This window comes from Zosterops lateralis, assembly GCF_965231275.1.
Source record: "Zosterops lateralis genome assembly, chromosome: 11".
Taxonomy (NCBI): domain Eukaryota; kingdom Metazoa; phylum Chordata; class Aves; order Passeriformes; family Zosteropidae; genus Zosterops; species Zosterops lateralis.
Window position 1 is genome coordinate 5,194,006 of NC_139771.1, and position 20,088 is coordinate 5,214,093.

Genomic DNA, 20,088 nt, shown 5'->3' on the forward strand with positions numbered 1-20,088 from the left:
ATACATGAAATTATCAGTGCCTGGCTGAAGGGAACACATAACTTCCTCTGCTCTGCTGAGCCAGGCCACACCTGCCATCCCCTGGCCCAGGGAAGGCTATTCCTGCTCTTGTCCTGCTTGGTGTGGCCATTGTGCAGATAAAAAGATTCAACTTCTAAAAGGTATGATACAGAGCTGAGCCTCGTTGTCTCTGTATGCTGTGATCAGAAACAGTTATTTCAACTCTTCTTTCTATTCTCTGTACTCTTTATACTTTCTATATTTAAGTTGGCTTAATGATTTTCGTTTTCAAGATACCCTCCTTCTAATCCTTCAGCCTGCTGGCTTTCTGTGATGACAAAGATACTGCAGGCACCTTGAAGGCTTTTGAGAAACCTAAGTTATTCCTCCCGTTTCACCATTCCCCATGTATTTAAGTAGCTTTTCAGACAAAAGATGAAAATCTATAAGCTCTTCTCAGCATCACAGACTCTGTTATGTTAACTTATACATTAACTTTTCCTCCTCTGAGGTTTAGAGCAGGGCACAGTAGTGAATGTTTTTCCTCCTTTCATTACCTCCTATAGAAAGAAGCAAAACTGATAAAAAGGAAAACAACAACAGTATTAGTCAGTACACTGACTAATAGTTCTTGTTGTCAGAGGAAAAGAGAAGAATCCCTGCCAAAGGCTCCAGCCTTCCACAACAATTTTTCACATCCTATGGCTCTTGCTCAAGACACAAACTGACAGTGGCACTTTGCCACAAGATATAAAACAATAGAAAGTTATTCTAATAATTAGTCACTGCTGTTTACTCCACCTCTTCTCTCCTCAAAGGACACAATTCCACTCTGAGGCATCTTAACAGACCAAAACATTCCCACTGCACCACTTATCCCAACAACTGGCCATGGGATGGACAGGCATAATATGACTTGCAGATGAAGCAGAGGTTGGCAGCTTGCTTTGAGCTCTTGGATGAACTATTCCCATAAAACCAGTCAATATTAGATCCCTGAGGACACAGCAGTGTTAGCACTCACACAAAAACTACCTGAACTGTGTCTGTCTGAAATAATTTCCCATCCCAGTCTGAACTTTTAGCAGAACATACACCAATTTTTCTTTAGTTATTACGACAGGCAAGTTTATGTGGAAATTTTTAGTGTAAATAACAATATTAAAGCCAATCTAATTATTAATCTTACACAGATTTAAATCTTATTGAAAGGCAGCAGATGATGTCCATTCTCAGACCCTTTTTTTCCCAATTAAAAATCCTAAACCTTTTTGATACCAGGCAGCCACGGGCCACTCTTTAACAGCTCCTACAATTTTCAAGTGTTCCTGCTCATTGCAGGAAGCTGCAATGCCATTTTCATGAAGAGGGACCTGTGTCTTTGCAGATCCCTCAGGTTGTCTTTCCTTCTTCCTTAACAAAAGTTGAGAAGATAAACAAGGGGCCTCACAGACACAGAGAGAAAATCCTAAATCCTCTAAGTTGACTGAAGGGTCTCTTAAGGTGTGTCTGAATCTACTCCTCACTAATGAAGAGAGGTTGAGAGATTTGGGGCTGTTCAGCCTGGAGAAGGTTTTGGGGACACCTCAGAGCCCTTCCCTGTGCCTAAAGGGGCTCCAGGAGAGCTGGAGAGGGATTTGGAGCAAGGGCCTGGAGTGACAGGACAAGGGGGAAAGGCCTTAAGCTGAAGGAGGGCAGGGTGGGATGAGATTGGGAAGAAACTCTTCCCTGTGAGGGTGGAGAGGCCCTGGCACAGGGTGCCCAGAGAAGCTGTGGCTGCTCCTGGATCCCTGGAAGTGTCCAAGACCAGGCTGGATGGGGCTTGGAGCACCCTGGGATGGTGAAAGTTGTCCCTGCTCACGGCAGGGGGGTGGAATGGAATAAACTTTAAGGTTCCTTCCATCCAGATTTTCACTCCATTTGTTAAGTGACTGTCTCCATTCCTTTCAAACAGCTCCAGATAAATTACCAAAGTTTAATTAGTTTCTGCTTTTGCCTTTGCACAGCAGAGCACAGTAGGAACTGAATGCCTATTTTAAGGGACAATGTGTTCCCCTGGTATCTTTCCACCACACACCAGTTAACAATTATGGTTAACTCAATGGTTACACCATTCCATGACTATCTGTCTAAATATTCCTCAGTGTGTGAGCTCAAGCAAAGGAGGGATTTTTAATGTCAGCAGAACACCGACAGCTCGGTGTCCCAGGTGAATTTGTCATTTTGAAGCTCAGCAGCCCCAGCCCATCACCCACTGGACACTCGGCAGGGATCTGGGGATGCAGGAAAAGGCTCTGCGGGCACGCACAGGACTTGTGGTAATGTACCCTTAATTCCCTCCCTTCTTCTCCCTGCATCACCAACTTCCCTGCAGCTTCTGCAGAGCTGATCTTCAGGATCAGGTTTCAGGATGTAATTAGCCTTACAAAGAGGAAAAAAATGAAGGGAAAGTGCTTCGGTCGTTTTATTTTCCATGCATAAGCTACAACTTGCAGTGAAATCATCACTGTAAATGGATAGAAGAAAAACTTTCCATGCTAAAACTTCAACAAAAAGGCTTGCTGCTTATAGACAACAGGCTTTAAATGCAGGAGGGGATTAGGAAAACACGACTTGAAAACAAAAAGTTCAAATTTTAATAAATGTTTTTACGTTAAGGCTACATCTGCCAAAGTGTATTAGAGCTTATTATTTTAAATAAACCTACATTTTAAAGTCCTGCCGCCTGGAAACAAAACTTCTAAATACATAAACCAGCACTGACTAAAAGACACATTTTTTTCGTTGTTTCTTTTGAAAACACTCCATTTCCTTGTTCCTTATGTGACTGTAAGCAGTGGGAAAGGATTTCCAGCTGTGCCTTGTCAGCCTCGGGACCGGAGGCATTGTGCTGCTCCTCCTTTGCTCCAGCGAGGCTGCAGCGCTCCGAGCAGCAGCACACAGAGCTCAGCCCTGGCTCCCCCGGGGAAGAAGCTTTTTCAGACTTAACTCAGCATTCATCTCACATGTTTCAACAATCCCTACAGTTTGTCGGTTTGTATTAAAGATTTCACTGAGATTTTGTTTCATTTGCAACGGGAGACTAAATGACAGCAAGCAGAATCTGCTGTTAGGTTAGATTACAAGGTAAAATGTTTACATTTTAAATTACTGCTTAAAGCATGGTGTTGAATGGCTTAAACTTCATGTTAACTTTGCAAATATGTAATATTTGAAATTAAATATTGCAGGCTGTATGTAGCAATACTGAACAGAAATGCTTTTCTAGATAAAGCATGAGCTGCTTTTTGTTCTGTCTGAATGTTTGCCACGCACATCCAACTAAAACTAAAGTTCTGCTTTAGTAAAAGTGCAACTGGTCTGGCTGCTATGGATAAGTTTCCTATGGTAACTCATTTCTGTGCAATGCATTTAAAAAAGAGTGAGTGAAAAATCTTGGTAAAGCACTTTAACCCCTGTGTGTCATGAGAAATCAAGCTGACATCTTAGAAATGTGTTTGAATTTTGACTGAGTGGATAAAGATAGATTATTTAATAAATTCTGATACTCTGGTATTTCTAAAGGGCTCTCTTTTAAAAATTAACTATTTCCATTAACATAATAGCAAAATGACAGCTACTGAAGATAAATGTACAAATTACTGAGCACATTACAAAGTAAAAGTAATAAAGATGCATTCACATACTGTGCCTGATCTAAATATTTATGGGTAAAATGAAAACAGGTATAGCAATGCAGCCACAGTGAAACTATCTGGCAACACAAACAGTTAATAATTTCATTACACTGGCTAGCTATAATTTTATTTTACTATGCAATGATTTATTATGAAAGTCATAGATTGAATAGGCTGAATTTCCTCCAAATTAAAAGCTGTCTGGCCCCATACAAAATACAACCTCCTGAGAGATAATCTGAGGATCCCAGACATGGGCAGGAAAGGCCCAAAGCACCCAAGGCCTTTCACAATTTGGGCCTTAAAGTGTGAGGCAGCACTTGTTAACTAAGCCAAGGAAAGGAACTCAGCAGCCCAGTGTTTTGCATGCAAACAACACCATTTGGTTGAAAGCAGTAATATTAAGCTTTCAGTGCTGAAGAATTAAACTGGTGTAAAAAAATAGCATATAAACTCACATATATTAACAGGGTTAGTTTATAAATACATTTGGGGGGGGGAGTTTGGTGCGTTTTCTGTTGTTTTGTTTCTGATTTTTAAAATTTTGTATTTATAATGTACTTTATGAAACCAAGTTTCACTTTAAAATAATTTGCTTTACTATAAAATTTTACTCTTCAAGTTCCTAGCAAAACATCTTTTAATGTACATTAACATCTGTACAGTTGTAATGTGAATCTCTCTACCTTATTCCTGACTTTTAAAAAGAAATGGAGAATGGAGAAGTTTTTCAGTCATGCCATTATGTGCCTCTGGTCACAGGAAGAAATGGTTAAATGTTAAAAAAGCCCAAGTGTAATGTAGCAGCATTGTAACTGCACAGCTGTGGTGTTATAATAGAGTATCCCAGAAAAATGGAACCATAATTAAGTTGTCAAAATCTGGACAGAATGAACACACGTGGTCAAGCCTTTCCTTTGTACATCCAGTTTTCCCTGAGGGCCCTTAGTGAGTTTCAGCCCAGCTGGTGGAACAGAAGTTTCCTGGGTCATTTTACAGCCACTTGCTACCACACAAATCAGACACCAAAGGCTTTGGCTCCTTTGTCCTGAGACACTCAGAAATGAGCATTTTCTCAACAAGAACAGGAATTTTCAGTGCAGAGAGCAAGTTTCTGCATCTATGTGAGATGTTAACTAACAGTAATTGCTATAAATAAAAAGCTATAGAGTCTATTCAGCAGTTTGGAATAAGCGATTTCTGAGGGGCAGAAAGCAGCAAAATAAGTTTGGATTCATTTCAAAATCTGCCATTCCAGGAGATGCTGTGAGGATTTGTGTGAGACACTTGCATCTTAAATTCCCTTCATATAGAAACAAACACATTAACTTCAAATTCTGAAAATTAATATCTAAATTTGCAATAACATTTTAAAACTAAAATAGTTGAACACAGAAATAACAATATTAAAAATAAGTAAAGTGCATACTCTTAAACTTATTTACTGCCAACTTCCTATTTTAAAACAAGAGAATACAAAATCTATGAGAATTATGATGTGGAAAGCATGAAAAACATGCAATCAAACACATGCCTTATGTTAAAGAACATTTAGGCAACTTGTACCAAAAACTTGACCTGTTCTATAAATCAGAAAGTACCAAGAAGAACAAGCTTTTTAACAAAATCTAATTCAGGCAAAGCCACAGTTCAAGTTCCTGAAATAATACTGTCCAATATTTACAGAAAATAATTTTAATAAGATTAACTCCAAAGTGGAAAATGACATGTAAAGCCAGACTGATGAACATTAAGAATTTTTTAATCCCCTCAGAACTTCCTCAGGGAAAAACCATGGCCATGCTCTAAGCCTTGTCTTGGCCACAAAGCCCAAGTGTTTCAAGTCTTTTGCTAATTCTCACTCTCCCAAGAACACAAATGTCTCCTGTCTCTGCTGCCTCAGTTAAATAGGCCACAGGACAGCAGCATTTCCCTTTTGAAAGATTATGCAACAGAGCTCTGACAAATCATTAATGACCCTGATGTACAGGGTCTTATTTCCACACTGGTATAGCAATCCACTGCTGGGTATCCTTCCTGTGCATCCTTCTGAATCCTGACTGCTCTGTTTTGGAATGCCACCTATTGGTGACAGTAAATGTAATTTTTCTGTCACAAGCATAAGAAGGCTCAATTATTTTGCATTTTTTAATAAGTAAATGCAGAACAGAACCCATTCTAAACTGACTTTACTAGAGCCTACACTTAATAAAAACTTCCACTGGAAAAGCAGTTGTGGGATGTCACAAACAACACAAACTACCTGAAGGTTTCCTCTGCAGAATCAAACAGATCCTGTTAGAGAAGAGGATGGCCACAGATGGATGGAAAATGGAAAAGCAACATCTCTTCATTTACAGTGAAAAAACACCTTGCACAGAAATGCCAAGCCAAAAGTATTTAGGGCAGCACATCACAAATGAATTGGGCATTTTTCTGTTACTTTGCCATTCTCACACTCAGAAGTTACAACACTCTGGAAGAAATAAAAAACAGGAAGACACTACAGAACTCTCAAGAAGTCCCTTGCTGGAAGCAGCAGCAGTTACTGAACTGCCAATGCCTGCTGGCACTGCAAATCCAAACCACCTCTTGAAATGCGACCACAAACACAAAGCAGCACCTGTTTGACTGTGACTGCTGAGAATCACTAAAATCAAACTGCTCACTGCATCTCTCAGAGGGCAATTTCTTTCCAAGGGGAACATTGGGTATACATTCGCCAACAATATATTGGTTCACCTGCCTTGAAAAGCACCGTGTGTGACTGCCATGGTCCTAAAAGCTCTGCAGGTAGCTGATTTCCCTCTTTTTTCCCCTTGCAGGACACCGTGTGGGACCCATAGGCCATGCAGGCACCACCAGTGCTCTGTTATTTGCTGCTGGTCTCGCTGTGCTCGGAGCTCTGCCCAGCAGAAGGTGCTGGCAGGAGGCACAGGAGGAGGAGGATGATGCAGCACAGGGGGCTGGGGAGGAGCCCCTGGGCAGGGCACAGGACCCTCAGGGCACCCGGGATGGAGCCCCCGGGGCGCAGCATCCCCCTCATCAACATCGATGACACCGAGATGGGCGTGTTCGACTCCCTGGTGGGGCTGGGGGAACACGAGAGCGCCTACAGCGTATTACCAGGTGAGGACACAGCCCTCTGCTCCTTGGAGAGGAGCTGACTTCTAATCTCGGACATAAAAACTCATTAATGCTTTATTTCAGCTCGATTCCACACCACACCTGCAGCCCTCTGCAGTAATTCTGTGGTTGGCATTATGAGGGTTTTTGACTGAACCCTGCTTTGCCAGGGAACAGCAAGATTTCCTGCATTATTTTTTGATCTTAACTAACAAAAAATTTGTTGGGTTATTTTCATAATGTCCAATGTGTAGCAAGTTTGAAGACCATTTTCAAGAATTTATTACTTAATATATCTCCTAAGTCAATTAACATTTCACTGAGGCCTCAACATCAGTAACAGCAGTGTTAATGAAAAGAGATTCAAGTTTTTATTTTTTACTTGATGGGTTGCATTTTTGAAAAGCAAACTATACATGCAAACTTTAAGGAATAATTCTTGATTTTAAGTTATTAAATATTTTAAGAGTAAATATGAAATGTATTTTACTTTTAAATATATTAATATTTACTTAATTGTTAATTATTCAAGTTACTAAATAATAACACTTTGTAGTAGCTGCAATATGGGAGTTGCAGCTATAAACAAGACCCTTATGATGGAAAAGTGAGTTAAAAGAGAAAAAATCCTACTCATTAAACACATGACACTCTTCTGCTCCATCTATATTGAGAACCCACATTTTAAAATAGAAATTCAATAGCATGATTTATATAAAACTTGCCTTTTTGGTGATCGAGAGGTTTTCACGGTGTTGTAGCAATATATTTTATATATTGTATTGTAATGTATTTTATAGATACAGATATTTCCATTCCTCCACCAAGAGATCACACACTAAACAAAATCTTCATATGTAGTGTAATGGATTTTATGGGAAAAAAACAAAGAATGTCCTGATGACCATATTCTATATAAAATGATAATAATCTATTTTTATAAGCAAGAATTTAAGCCTTTCATTGTGTCACATAATAGATGTGACCACTGGGTTAGGAAGTCTCAAATGGCCAAACAGAAATCAGCCACATGTTGTCCACAATTACTGTTTGTTGGGAGTCTTTACTTCAGAAAGGCTGAACCATTTCAAATCAAATATTTGAAAGTAAGGGATTTGAATAGGAAAATTAGCAGAACTCTGCACTATGGCATTTCCAGTGTGTATTATAGTATTATACACATTACTAATGGCAAACCTTTAATTTAAAAATATTTTTAAAATAACCAGAGGAAAATACCACATAAGTAGCATACACTTCATGTAAGATGTTCCAGAGTTTCTGTCAGGACCATCAGTCATGCTGAAATAATGCACAGCTCTTCCCCCTCCTCGCCCCACTTGTTTCTTTCTTTCTGGACTTGCATCCAAAAGCTGAGCTAAAACCACTGAACTCATTTTTTTTGGAACTCCATGCTGAATTTACACCATATTTCCAAAGGTTAAAAGTCCCATGCTCATCTGCCAAAGACTGGAACCACAAGGTATTTTTTAGTCTAGCTTTTAAAGTTCAAAATTTTTTCAAGTTAATGTCAGATTTGGAAAAATCATAGCCTATTAAATAATAGAAGAGTATTATTAATCATGCTTCAGAAGAGAAAAAAAAATGCAATCCAAACATTAATTTCCATTCTCTTAGCTACTTGTTTTGCTCTTAGTAGGCTAAAAAAAAAAACCCAAACCCACTCAAATTTACAGATATATGCAGGATGAAAATTAACAGCTAAATGGAAGTTTAACAGTAACCAGACATATCTAATTCCTCCAGATTTGAATCATGTGAACATTTCAATTAAATCAAAGTTGGCCACAACATGGGATAATTTGCAGTTGTCCTTTAGGTAGAGCAGAGTAGGATGTTCACTGCTGCGCCATTGCTGATCTCTCTCCCTGCTCACACCACCAAGCTCAAGTGGCTCAATGGTCAGGAAATTTGAGGAGCCTCCCAGCACAGCCTCTTTGTGTCTCACAGCGGTTCTGGGAATGCCAACAGTGCCAGAGAGCAGTTCTGCAATGCACCAAAAGGGTAAAACCTGTCTTGGAGCACACACTGCTCCTGCCTTTTATGCAACTCTCACGTACACAGAAAAAAAAGGATCATCTGTTAAAGAAGCCTTCAGAGGCCAAACCTGATAACTCATATCTTTATGCTTATTCAGACAAGATTTGCACTGACTTCTGATACACTATAACAGCTAAAACAAAAGAAAAGAAATTTAGGAAGCACAGAGGAATTTCCTTCTCAGGCCAGATTATGCTCCTCTGGAACAGCTGATGTTTTATTGTTTAACATGAGAAAGTGCAGGATTCTTTTTGTGTTTCTTTTGGAGATTATTGAAACGAAATATTGTGGTGTACTGGGCAAGCACATAAACCCCAAAGTCAGGATCCACCAAACAGCTGGATTGCAGATACCTGGGATTTAAAGCCAACTAACACTTGGCCTGGGTGAATTGCTCTCCTCCTCCACTGGACGTGGTTGGAGTTGCTTAGAGCACAACTTTATGAAGCTGAAATGACGCAGAGATGTCCCAGACCTTTGAAAAAACAAAATGCAGCTACTCAGAACTTTAATTTCTTGCCTCTTCAGTCCTAAGAGCAATCAAAAGCATTTTTAAAAATATGGAATATATTTATCATCCAAACTGGATGATTGTGATAATTAATTTTTATTGTAGAAAACAGATTGATATCCAGCAATCTTTAAGCAGAGGGACAAAGGAAGAACCTTTGTTATGAAGTAAAACTACCCTGAAAGACTTTGCAAAATGCCTCATTTTGAGACAAATATTAATCCCAGAGACATTTCAAACCAAATATGCACAATAGTCTTACAAAGTTATTTAAAAGCTATCTTGAATACTCTTATTAAAACTAAACACTCAGGCACAGACGAAGGTAGAGTGTGGGAAAACAAACCCTGCAAAGAACCCTGCTAATGACAATTTGTGCACCACAAGTGAAAGTCTCCTGGCATGCAGATTCAGGTGAGATAAGATTTTTCCACCATATTAATTTTCATCTGAAGGAGAAAGTTAAACTGCATAGGAAAAGAAGAAATTTCTTTGTCTTTATATGCAAGGAAGTAAAAAAGTTAACTTGGAAATAGGTTTTCATCTCAAAACAAGACTTCAGCAATGCATTCTTAGGTTAATTAGAAAGAGGAAAAGGAAGGTGTGAAGGAGTTCAGCTTCTCAACAAGATTTAGAGGCACATGCAAAAATAGGAATATTTGCGTGGGATGAAGAATCTCAACCTTGGTTTTCCTTCTCTCAAAAGACCAAAAATAAAAAGACATTGTGCTAAAGTACAATGTTTACCTGGTGAGAACTGCCCAGGGAAGATTCTGCTGAGGTAAACTCCACCCCTGGAAGGAAAAGGAGACTGGGATAGGTTTCCTTCCCCAGTCTCTGTGCTCTCCAAATCACTTGCCTGCTGAATATCTGACTAGAGCTTACAAAACTACATTTCTTTCTGAAAGCTTCAACTGTTACCCTGGGGAGATCTCAATCTTTTACATATACATGTCCAGAAATTTGAGAGACAGGGTATTTCATAGCACAAGTTAGTTGTTCTAGATTGCTGCTTTTCCAGCAAAGAGGGTTGGTTTGTTTGTGGATTTTTGTTTGTTTGTTTGTTTGTTTGTGGTGGTGTGGTTTTTTATTATTTATGTATTGTTTTGTTTTGTTTGTTGGTTTGGGGTTTTTTTTGGTTTTTTTTTTTTTTTTTTTTTCAGATAAGGCAAGTTACAGGGAAGTGGAGATTTTTGCCATCTCATCAGTCATCCCAGAATGGACTGTACTTCCACCAAGTCCATGAACTGTCATTATAAACTGAATATTGTTACACTCCCAGTTCCTCAAGGCCTTAATAAATAAAACTGTCTCATTTAATGTGCAAGATATTAGAAAAGATCTCTAGTGCACAAGAGAGGAATAGAAGAAGGTCTGGAAAAACTATTCAGGTTTTGCATAACTGGAGATTACTAATAAGCTGAAGAAAATACAGCTATGAAAAGCAAGGAATAATGATACGATCCTTTGAATAGGGTGTATTTTACATATTTTCAAAATGAGAACAAAATAGCAGTGCTTCTCTCCAAAGTTTTAAATGAACACTTGGTTTGCTTTAAGCTGTTTAAATGCAGTTTCCCATTTTCTGTTCCTAGGGAAGAAGGGGCAGTGCACAGCTAATGGGATGATCATGTTTGACAAGGCCGTGTGGTCCCCCAAGCCCTGTGTCACCTGTCTCTGCTCCAAGGGAGAGGTGATCTGTGACACAGCCATGTGTCACCCTCTGACATGTCCCCAGACCATCATTCCTGCAGGAGAATGCTGCCCCGTGTGCTCTGAGACTGGTATGGGACACCATGGATTTACTGTTTTGAAACTGCCTGGTTTAAAATCTTAAACATAACTGCATTTAATGATCCCAAGAGTTACAAGGTACACGTTATCCTGAATTCCATGAGAAAAGCAGCTCTTCAGAGCTTCTACTCAAGTTGATCTCAGTTTCCCTGAGTACTCTGTAAGACAAGTTTGATACATTTAAAGAAAAGATGATGCTATGTATGCAATAGTAAAGATAATTGTATTTCCTTTTTACTTGCCTTTTCTGCTTCCCCTCTACAGAACTTTGTCAATGTACGAAGAAATAACATCTATTTTCTACCCCACTTCCATTTACAAAGGATCAATCAGTAACTACTGGCCATTACTGATGTATTAGACATAAAGAGTGGTAAATCTTTGTTAGGAGTGTAAAACCATGCAGCAATTTGATGTAAATCAAGAGAGGAAAGTCAATTCACAAGAGATGCCAGAGAACTACAATCTTGGTTTTTCACAATAATTTAAATCAAACCTGTACCTTTAAAAAGAAAAGGAACGGAGGAGATAAATATGAGATGTGATTTCCTTCTTTTCCTTTCCACACTCACAATATTTTATATCTGCAAAGTACTGAACTCCATCTCCTCCTACTGTAAGAAGTATTTATCCTTTTGTGTATGTGCATGTGTACGTGAGATGAGACATTATAGGAATTCACTGAAGAACTGTAAAATTCACGTTGACTGAGACATTTAAACTCCTTTTATTAGAACTGTCCCATTATGGAAGTAAAAACTGCATTTTGGTAATGGAGTTAATGCATTTCCCTGGTGAGATCCCCACCTGCAGCCAACTCCTCCCTGACATGTCCTTCTGGACGAGAACAAAGTCTTGACCTTTGTGAATTTTTTCCAAATTACCTCCCACTGCCAGACACATTATTTTTCCTCTTTAGACACCTCCATCAACACAAACCCTGTAATTAATAATAAGTCAAAAAGGAAGATAATGAAGGGTATATTAATTTTTCCACCGTTTTGTCTGGGGTTGTCAGGAATTGTGGCTGTATACAAACTGTTCTGTGTGGTTGCCTCAATCATTTCTCAGTCAAATGTTTCTTTTCTCAAGCAGCAATTTAAGACCACATTCTTATTGTTTGAATTGTATTCTAATAGGAATAATATTCTATAGTCATAATTTTTTACTGTACGTGGGAAACAGTGCTTACTAACATTTTAGTTTCATCAGACTCTTTTGTGTTGTTTTTTTCCCCCCTCATTAGCCTCCTCGTTGGACTCCAGTATAATTTCACAGGATGACATCAATGAGATGTCTGGTGATTCCCCAGACCCCAAGGACCTTGACACCACCAATGCTTTGCCATCAGCACCAACTCAAATGGAAAAGTATGAGCTGCTTCCAACAGAAGTGATAGAGATCAGAGACAAGGACAGTCACAAAAAAGGGGAAAGGAAAAGGAAAAGGAAAGGCAAAAAGGGTCGGCAGAGGCACAAAGGGCGTCGCAGGGAGAAGCTGCCTGTCCCCAGAACAGGAGCTGCAGGAGACGAGCAGTATGAAAGTGATGAAGATGATGATGGTGCTTTCAGGACTCCATCTCATTTCCCAATTCCCGTTCCACCCATAGAAGCTACTCCTTTGCCATCTGGATGTTCCACCTTGGACACCACAGTAAGCTGCATTAATGCCAAACTTACACAAATACCTCCCATCTCAGATCCAGACCTAACGAGTTTAGACCTTACAGGTAATTAACGGGCCTCCTTTGCATGCCTTCTGTAACATCAGCCACCCTCAAATGCACTCGACAGCACTGTTAATGCTCTGTCATTCCTTAACATAGAAAAGTTTTAGAACTAATTTTACAGCTAAGCCTTTAAAAACAAGAAATGAAAAGCATTAGATTGGCATGTCAGCATATAAATACTAAGATGAATATATCTATACAAAATTATTGCCCATAATGCTATTTTTGTGATATATTTTATAGGTGCAATATTACACACCTCAGGCACAGACTGTATTTCATAACTCAAACTTTTTTCCTGCCTTCTGTCCCAGGCAATAGCATCACTACTATCTCAGATGAAGCATTCAATGGGATACCTAATTTGGAATGGATTGATCTGAGTAAAAATAACATTACCTCTCCTGGCATAGGTCCCAAAGCATTCAAAGTAAGAAAGCCTAACTCTTCTGCTACCCTCCCAATAATCATTGCTTAAAAGAATGGTTTTTGCTTTTCAGTTTATGGATACAAACCACTTTGCACCTTGTCTAAGTAAACACTGTATAATTCAATAGTTATTTTGAGAAATCTCTCACCATAATCAAGAATTAAAATTAAGATATGATAATTTTTCATACCATTTTTTTCAGCTGGTTTAAGCATAAAAATCCTTAGTTACTGAAAGTTGCAGTCCTTCTGCTTGAGTAAATTTGCAGACCTACAGAAAACAATTAGTTTGCTCACAAATGAAGAGCATGAGCACATAATTTCTAATGATACCAAGGAACTGCAACAAGGCTGTGGGGAAGCTCTTCCAGTTTACACATGACATTGACTGGTATTTTTGTCAATATTTAGCAGAAAGTAACCTATTAATTAGACTGACAGGAGAAAACCAATATTTTTTTCATTCAAACCACTGGGTACTACTGCACTGCTGCTGAAAAACCTTACAAAATGTGTGTTTAAGAAAATCTTAACTGTATATTTAACTGCGTGTTTTGTACCTTGATAACCCAAGTGCTCTTCTTCCTCCCTGTGATAAGATCCTGAAAAAGCTGAAACGTTTATATTTGGATGGAAATATGTTGGCACTTATTCCCTCTGAATTGCCATCAACTTTGGAAGAAATAAAAATAAATGACAACCAACTTCATGCCATTGATGAAGATGGCTTAAAAGGTATTTAAAACACCAATATCGATCATATGAAAAGCTAAAAATAAATTTAAAAAGCTGAATGTTGAACCAAATGCACCTGGTTTGACGTAGAAAAATAACTGCTAGCTTTAAAGTGCATGTTTTTCAAAAGGCAACAAAAGCTGAAAGATCTGCATGACAAAGTGTTTTAAAATTATATTTTCCCTTATGCAGCTGCTCCTCTCCCAAGGCAGTTTATATTTAAGGTCACTAAGTGGAGGTGAATTTGAAGCACGTTAAAGACACCTGCTATCCCCACCTGATAGCTTTATGTGTAGTGAAACCATTTTAGTTATTTTTAAATTACAGGGAAGTGAACAGAATTTGATGTCCATGAAAAATAAAGGAGAATTGGAGTCAACACGATCATTAAAAGCCAGTTTAAACACAGGCTGAGAGAAAAAAAGAGAAAGAAAAAAAGAGAAAGGGCACCATCCATGTCAGAATTTGATGGGCTTTTTTGTTTCCTTTCCTCTCCTGCTAAAAGAGTCCCATATAAACTGGATCAGCTGCTGCCTTTTCCATTTGGACTGGGAGAGGAAAATGTAAATAAAGCTGTGGTCAATCTCTAAAGCTCTACAAACTTATAAACAATATAATTCCATGATTATGAGATAATAAAATCAGTTCATTTTATTTTTTTCATTGCTGTGAGCTGACCTGAGTAGACTCTTGAATTATGAATGTGTATTTTAACAAGATGTAAGATGGCATTAATTAACTGAAATTAAATTTTTTCTCCTTAGATTTAAAAAACTTGGTCACTCTGGAATTAGAAGGAAATAAACTTAGTGAAGCAAATGTCAGTCCTTTGGCCTTTTATCCTTTGAAAAGTCTCTCTTATTTGCGACTGGGAAGAAATAAATTTAGAATTATCCCACAAGGTCTTCCTGCCACTCTTGAGGTAAAAAAGAAAACAAAAGCACTAAAATAAATACTAACAACAACCACCCCCCAACAAACACCCCAAAATATGCAATTCCTTCTGTTTCCCCTTTCAAAGCAATCTGTATTCTCACAAATGAGAAAACAAAACAATTGCTTTGAAAAATTGTGTTTCTGAAGGTCCCACTCCAGCTACAAACTGACTCTGGTTCAGATTCAGAATTACCAGATAGACCAGGGGACAGGAAATTGCTCCATTTGGAATTTGCAATGCGAAAATCCAGCTATTCTGATCTCACAAATTTTCTTCCCAAAATGCACTTACAGGAGTTATATCTTGAACATAATCAAATTGAAGAAGTGTCAGAAATTTGCTTTAACCATACCAGAAACATCAACATCATTGGGCTAAAGCATAACAAATTAGAAGAGCACAGGATAGCACCTTTGGCTTGGATAAACCAAGAGTAAGTACCAGACATTTAAAATACATTTATTATATTTTTCTCTGTTTTTAGTGAGGTCAGATAATCAAATAAATATTTGCACTTCATTACTTTTAACTTAGAGTTGTAATTATGCTTTGATTTGTTTTCCTTCACTAACTTTTTTAAATTTCCTTTGCCTAATTGTATGATCTAGGAGATACTCAGTCAGCTGTCAAATAGAATGATCTTTTACCTCAAATCTGTACTATTTTAACATAAAAGTCAATATGTTTTTCTGACCACCCACTCAAAAATGAACATTAATTATAAATAATACTATATACAATTATATGGTAATTTACTATTGATACATAATTAATTCAAGGTAATTTAAAAATAACTTATTACTGTCCTAGCCCTATTCCCCATTGGATTAAAAATTATGAAAGTAAATAAGATGAAGGGAAGACCATGCAGCTGCACTGTCTAAGAGTAGAATATATGCAAAGGGAGCAATGAGAATATATGTAGTAAAAGATGATAGAGCTTTTGATTTTCCTGCTAAATAATTTGCCAAGCTAAGAAGGGTACCTGGCCATCACTGGCAGCTGCAGCTCTATCCCTTGATTCCTGAACTTGTAAATTCCTTAAGCTGAAAACAGCCACACTGGTACTACTGACAGCATCTCTCACCGCTGGAAGTGAAGCACATGGGACTGATTCATTTACACAATTCCATTTCAAACGGGCTTCAGAACAAAGCTTAAAACTCCCTGTTAATGGGATAATGACTGCAATCCCAAGGTTATTCCAGTTCTTCAGTGTTACTCGTTACTGCAGCAATCCCAAATTTCTCCATTGGGGTTCCCTGTTGTAATTCTCTAGGGAAATGGTCTCTCCCTCCTGACCCCCTGGAGTCCCTTACCACTTAGAGTGACCCTTACTTCCTTCTTTGACTCCATTGGCTGTGGTCCAGCTACCTCTCCTCTGAGCTAGGAGGCTATAAATTGTCTCCCTTTCCTTTGTTCTACCTCTTTCCCCCCTGGAAATTCGAAGAATAAACGCCTAAGACAAAGGTCCCAGAAAAAAAGCCTCTTCTAAGATATCTCACCTCATCCTTGGTATAATTCTCTCCAAATCCTCCTAATAACTGAGCTAGCTAAAGTCCCCGGGAGGAGGGCAGAAGTGTGAATTTATACGGTTCCCCTGTTCAGCCCCTCTCCCATCCTCATTACTGAAGATCTCTTCCCATCAACAAAATCATTGTGCTTGATTGGTAATTCATGACTGAATTCTTTCTATTCCCAGAGTAATTATGCATGACCACATTCCATAAAATGCATTCTGCCCCATTACCAGAAACAAATTTCCCTGGTAATGCCATGGAAGTAGAGCCTTGTACAGAACACAGCAGTGCCAGGGCAGGAGCTCAAAGGGGTTTCAGCCTTTTTTTTTTTCTTTTCTCCTTTAATGCAGGAACTTGGAGTCAATCGATCTCTCTTATAATAAGTTATATCATGTTCCCTCCTATCTGCCAAAATCTTTACTCCATCTGGTACTTATAGGAAATCAGATTGAACGAATTCCAGGCTATGTGTTTGGCCACATGAGGCCGGGGCTGGAGTATCTCTACCTGTCCTTTAACAAACTCACTGACGACGGCATCGACCCAGTGTCGTTCTTTGGAGCTTATCACTCCCTCAGGGAGCTCTTTTTGGATCACAATGAGTTGAAGGCTGTACCCTTTGGCATTGATGAAATGAGAAAACTACGATTTCTAAGACTGAACAATAATAAAATAAGGTACTTTCCAAGCTCTTTCTTACATTAATTACATTAAAATAAATAAGACATACTTTGCTTTAGGAATTTGTTATTTTTAAGTAAATATTTGAAAAAAAAATCTGAAGGAGGAGTTGAATCCTGAGTTTTCTTCTGCAGTATTTCTTAATATGATAAAAGTGAGATTTCACCCTTCCTCACAGTTACTGAAAGTGCTCATCACCAGCAATCACAAGCTTTTATGCTGCTGGAGAGAGCCCAAAGTGATAACAAAATAATGGGAGGAGTCAGCAGCTGGAGTCACCAGGTGAGCAGGTTCCAGCAGCCCCAGCTGTGGAGCCACATCTGCAATCCAGGCCCTCTGTGCTGGTTTGTAAGGAATGACAAAGAGAGAATTCCCATGTGTCACACAAAGCTTTCATTCAGCAACATGTGGCAATACTTTCCTCAGGACAACTCAGTGTATGATATAAATGAGAAAACAGTGCAAGGAGAGAAATGTCAAAAACAATGGCTTTTGAAACTCCTCAGTAAATGTGTAATTGAGAAAATTTAATGTACTGATTAAGTTAACGTTTTCAAATCTCTAAATAGACAGCAAGTCTAAAATAAATGATGAAGTTAAGAGTCATCTGGAATAATTCTAACAAGATTCCTCCCCTGTGTCACAGAACGGTGCCCCCAGAACGCATCTGCAGGACTCAGACCAACCACGAGGACGAGCAGGAACACAGTGAGGAGGAGAATGAGGATTCCCACTTGGAACATATTCACCTTGAGAACAACTACATCAACACAAGGCAGCTCTCCCCACATTCATTTTCATGCATAAGATCCTATTGCAGCATTGTTCTTAAACCACAGAAGAACAAATAAACCCCCCAATTCTGCACTGAAACTCCCAACTCTAGAAATGCAACTTTATTTATTCTCTCTATTCACTAGTCTGCTTATTTCTGATTTAAACCCTTCCTACTGCCATAAATATGATACTGTTTATTATTTACTGAAGTAAGGTATCAGTGTGTTTCTTCATATTGTCTCATTATAAAACAATTAAATGTAAAAACTGAAGCTTAAGATTATGACATCTATTTTTATTTCTAGTAACACTATTCTACTTAAACACAACAGGTCAAACTGTGCCCCCAGGCACACCCTCTATAAGATCAGATTTTAGGATTTAAGAATATAACTAAACTCTCAGCTTGGTCCTTATTTGATTAACTGAATTTAAAATATTTTAAGTGGACCACTAACTGTAAAAATTGTAAATAAATGATAAAAAGTCCTTGAGCTATGAATGTTCTAGCAATGCAGGAATCAGATTTCCTAAAACACACACAGGATTGGATTTTCTACCAAACATTTTGCAGTGTTAAGCTCTCTTCCAAGTGAAATTTTAAGAAAAAACGTTAAATTGTATCTTTTAAATGACCCTAAAAAATTCCTGTATTCAAACACAGATTTGGAAGATCTAGAGGAATGAGCAATTGATTTATATCTGAATGCTTTCCTTTTTAAACAAAGCATATTTTAATTTTTAAAAAATATTTTTGAAGTCATAGTAATAGGTTCCATTCATTTGTACCATAGTTTGTTAGATTTTTATACTGTACAGGATGTGTAGTCTTATAATAAATTTAAGCAAAACACCACATATTGCTGCAAGTATCTTCATTCAAGTAGAGTTCTTCTCTTATCAAACATTCAGACTCATAAGACCCACAAGAAATTCTCCACTGGATTGGAGGGGATAACACCACTAAAATACAGATAAATCAAGATATATTGTGACCATGAATGTATTTTTTCTCCAAGATGTGCTTTTTCACTATTAAGATGCCATAAAAGTGACTTTTATGCAAGTAATTTGACTAAGATTACTCCTTTGGGGATTTAATACAGTGAGTATCAAGCTTGCCTGACATTGCACTGTGGAAATTGTTCCTACAAGAAGCCTCAGCAATGGAACGTGACCTGAAGTTAAAAGGCCAATGTAAATGCCCCAGTAGTGAGACAGAGACTGAAGGAGAAATGGTTTTGAAATGGAACACAACAGTAGCAGAGGCAGAAGAACAAGCAGGAGAAAGAAGCCAAGGGATGAAGGGTAAGCAACAAACGGGGCTTGCTCACTTTAGAAATACACGGGCAATCGAACCTGCACAACATTTCCGTATGTCAGATGGAAGCAGCTCAAATCCACTCTTCAAAACTACCAATTATACTGGAAGTGGAATGGGCTTTATTATAAAACTCTCATCACTGCTAAACAGTGAGCTTGAAAGAATTTTATAAACCAAGTAAATGGGATTGTCACCATTTTACAACTTGTGACTCTAGGACACAGTGACCTGAGAATTCTGGATCAAGAAAAACATGGGAACAAGTTCAGAATCTTTGGCCACCAAGACGACAAAAATATGCAAGGACAGCTCAACACAAAACCCCTATAGTTCGTTTACTCTCTAAAATATATTTGAGCAAATAATTAATTTTTACAGGCTTACATTGGAAATGTATATACTTTGAGATGGCCATTGGATTGAGAATGGAATAATAATTCTGCTAAGTGTTATCAGACTCAGAAGTCCTATGACATAATATGTATATATCTAGATCTGTATCTATATAAAAATACTGGGAGAGTCTTCATAGCAAGTCCCTGATGAGAATTGCTTTGAGCATGCACAGGAGAATTCTCATTTCTCCTGTTCTCCACACACAAATGCAGCTGACTTCTATTCACAGATAAATTCAAGAGTGAACCAGCTGTAAGTTACTAAGACTGCAGAGATGCCTCATCAGAATTTTTTAAACATTTCAGAGAGGAAACAACCTACAGTACAGCAAAATGCTGAATATGACATTGTTAGTAACCCAGCCAGAGACAAATGCAAGGTAAACAGATCT

General features: G+C 38.2%; 2 protein-coding genes across 6 annotated transcripts in view; one reads left to right on the top strand and one right to left on the bottom strand.

The window, feature by feature from the left end:
- CENPP (centromere protein P) overlaps positions 1 to 20,088 on the bottom strand; it is a 114,914-nt gene that overhangs the window by 15,625 nt on the left and 79,201 nt on the right. The window lies entirely within an intron of this gene.
- On the top strand, positions 51 to 18,917 carry ECM2 (extracellular matrix protein 2). 4 transcript variants are annotated; one of them, XM_083869514.1, is made up of 10 exons: positions 51 to 161; positions 6,503 to 6,806; positions 10,971 to 11,159; positions 12,416 to 12,898; positions 13,213 to 13,328; positions 13,927 to 14,062; positions 14,827 to 14,984; positions 15,293 to 15,432; positions 16,870 to 17,196; positions 17,847 to 18,917. In XM_083869514.1, the coding sequence occupies exons 2-10, from the start codon at positions 6,527 to 6,529 to the stop codon at positions 18,049 to 18,051; spliced, it is 2,034 nt and encodes a 677-aa protein (XP_083725640.1). In that variant the 5' UTR covers positions 51 to 161; positions 6,503 to 6,526; the 3' UTR covers positions 18,052 to 18,917. The 4 variants fall into 4 exon arrangements, with proteins under 4 accessions (XP_083725640.1, XP_083725641.1, XP_083725638.1 ...); XM_083869515.1 differs by lacking the exon at positions 51 to 161 and adding an exon at positions 2,246 to 2,318; XM_083869512.1 differs by lacking the exon at positions 51 to 161 and adding an exon at positions 2,792 to 3,126.

What these genes read in the sequence shown, in the direction of transcription:
- ECM2 (XM_083869514.1), top strand. Translation starts at nt 6,527, where the DNA reads ATGCAGGCACCACCAGTGCTCTGTTATTTGCTGCTGGTCTCGCTGTGC. An exon ending in CGCCTACAGCGTATTACCAG is followed by an intron (nt 6,807 to 10,970) that starts GTGAGGACACAG and finishes TTCTGTTCCTAG; the next exon opens with GGAAGAAGGGGCAGTGCACA. An exon ending in CTGAACAATAATAAAATAAG is followed by an intron (nt 17,197 to 17,846) that starts GTACTTTCCAAG and finishes CCTGTGTCACAG; the next exon opens with AACGGTGCCCCCAGAACGCA.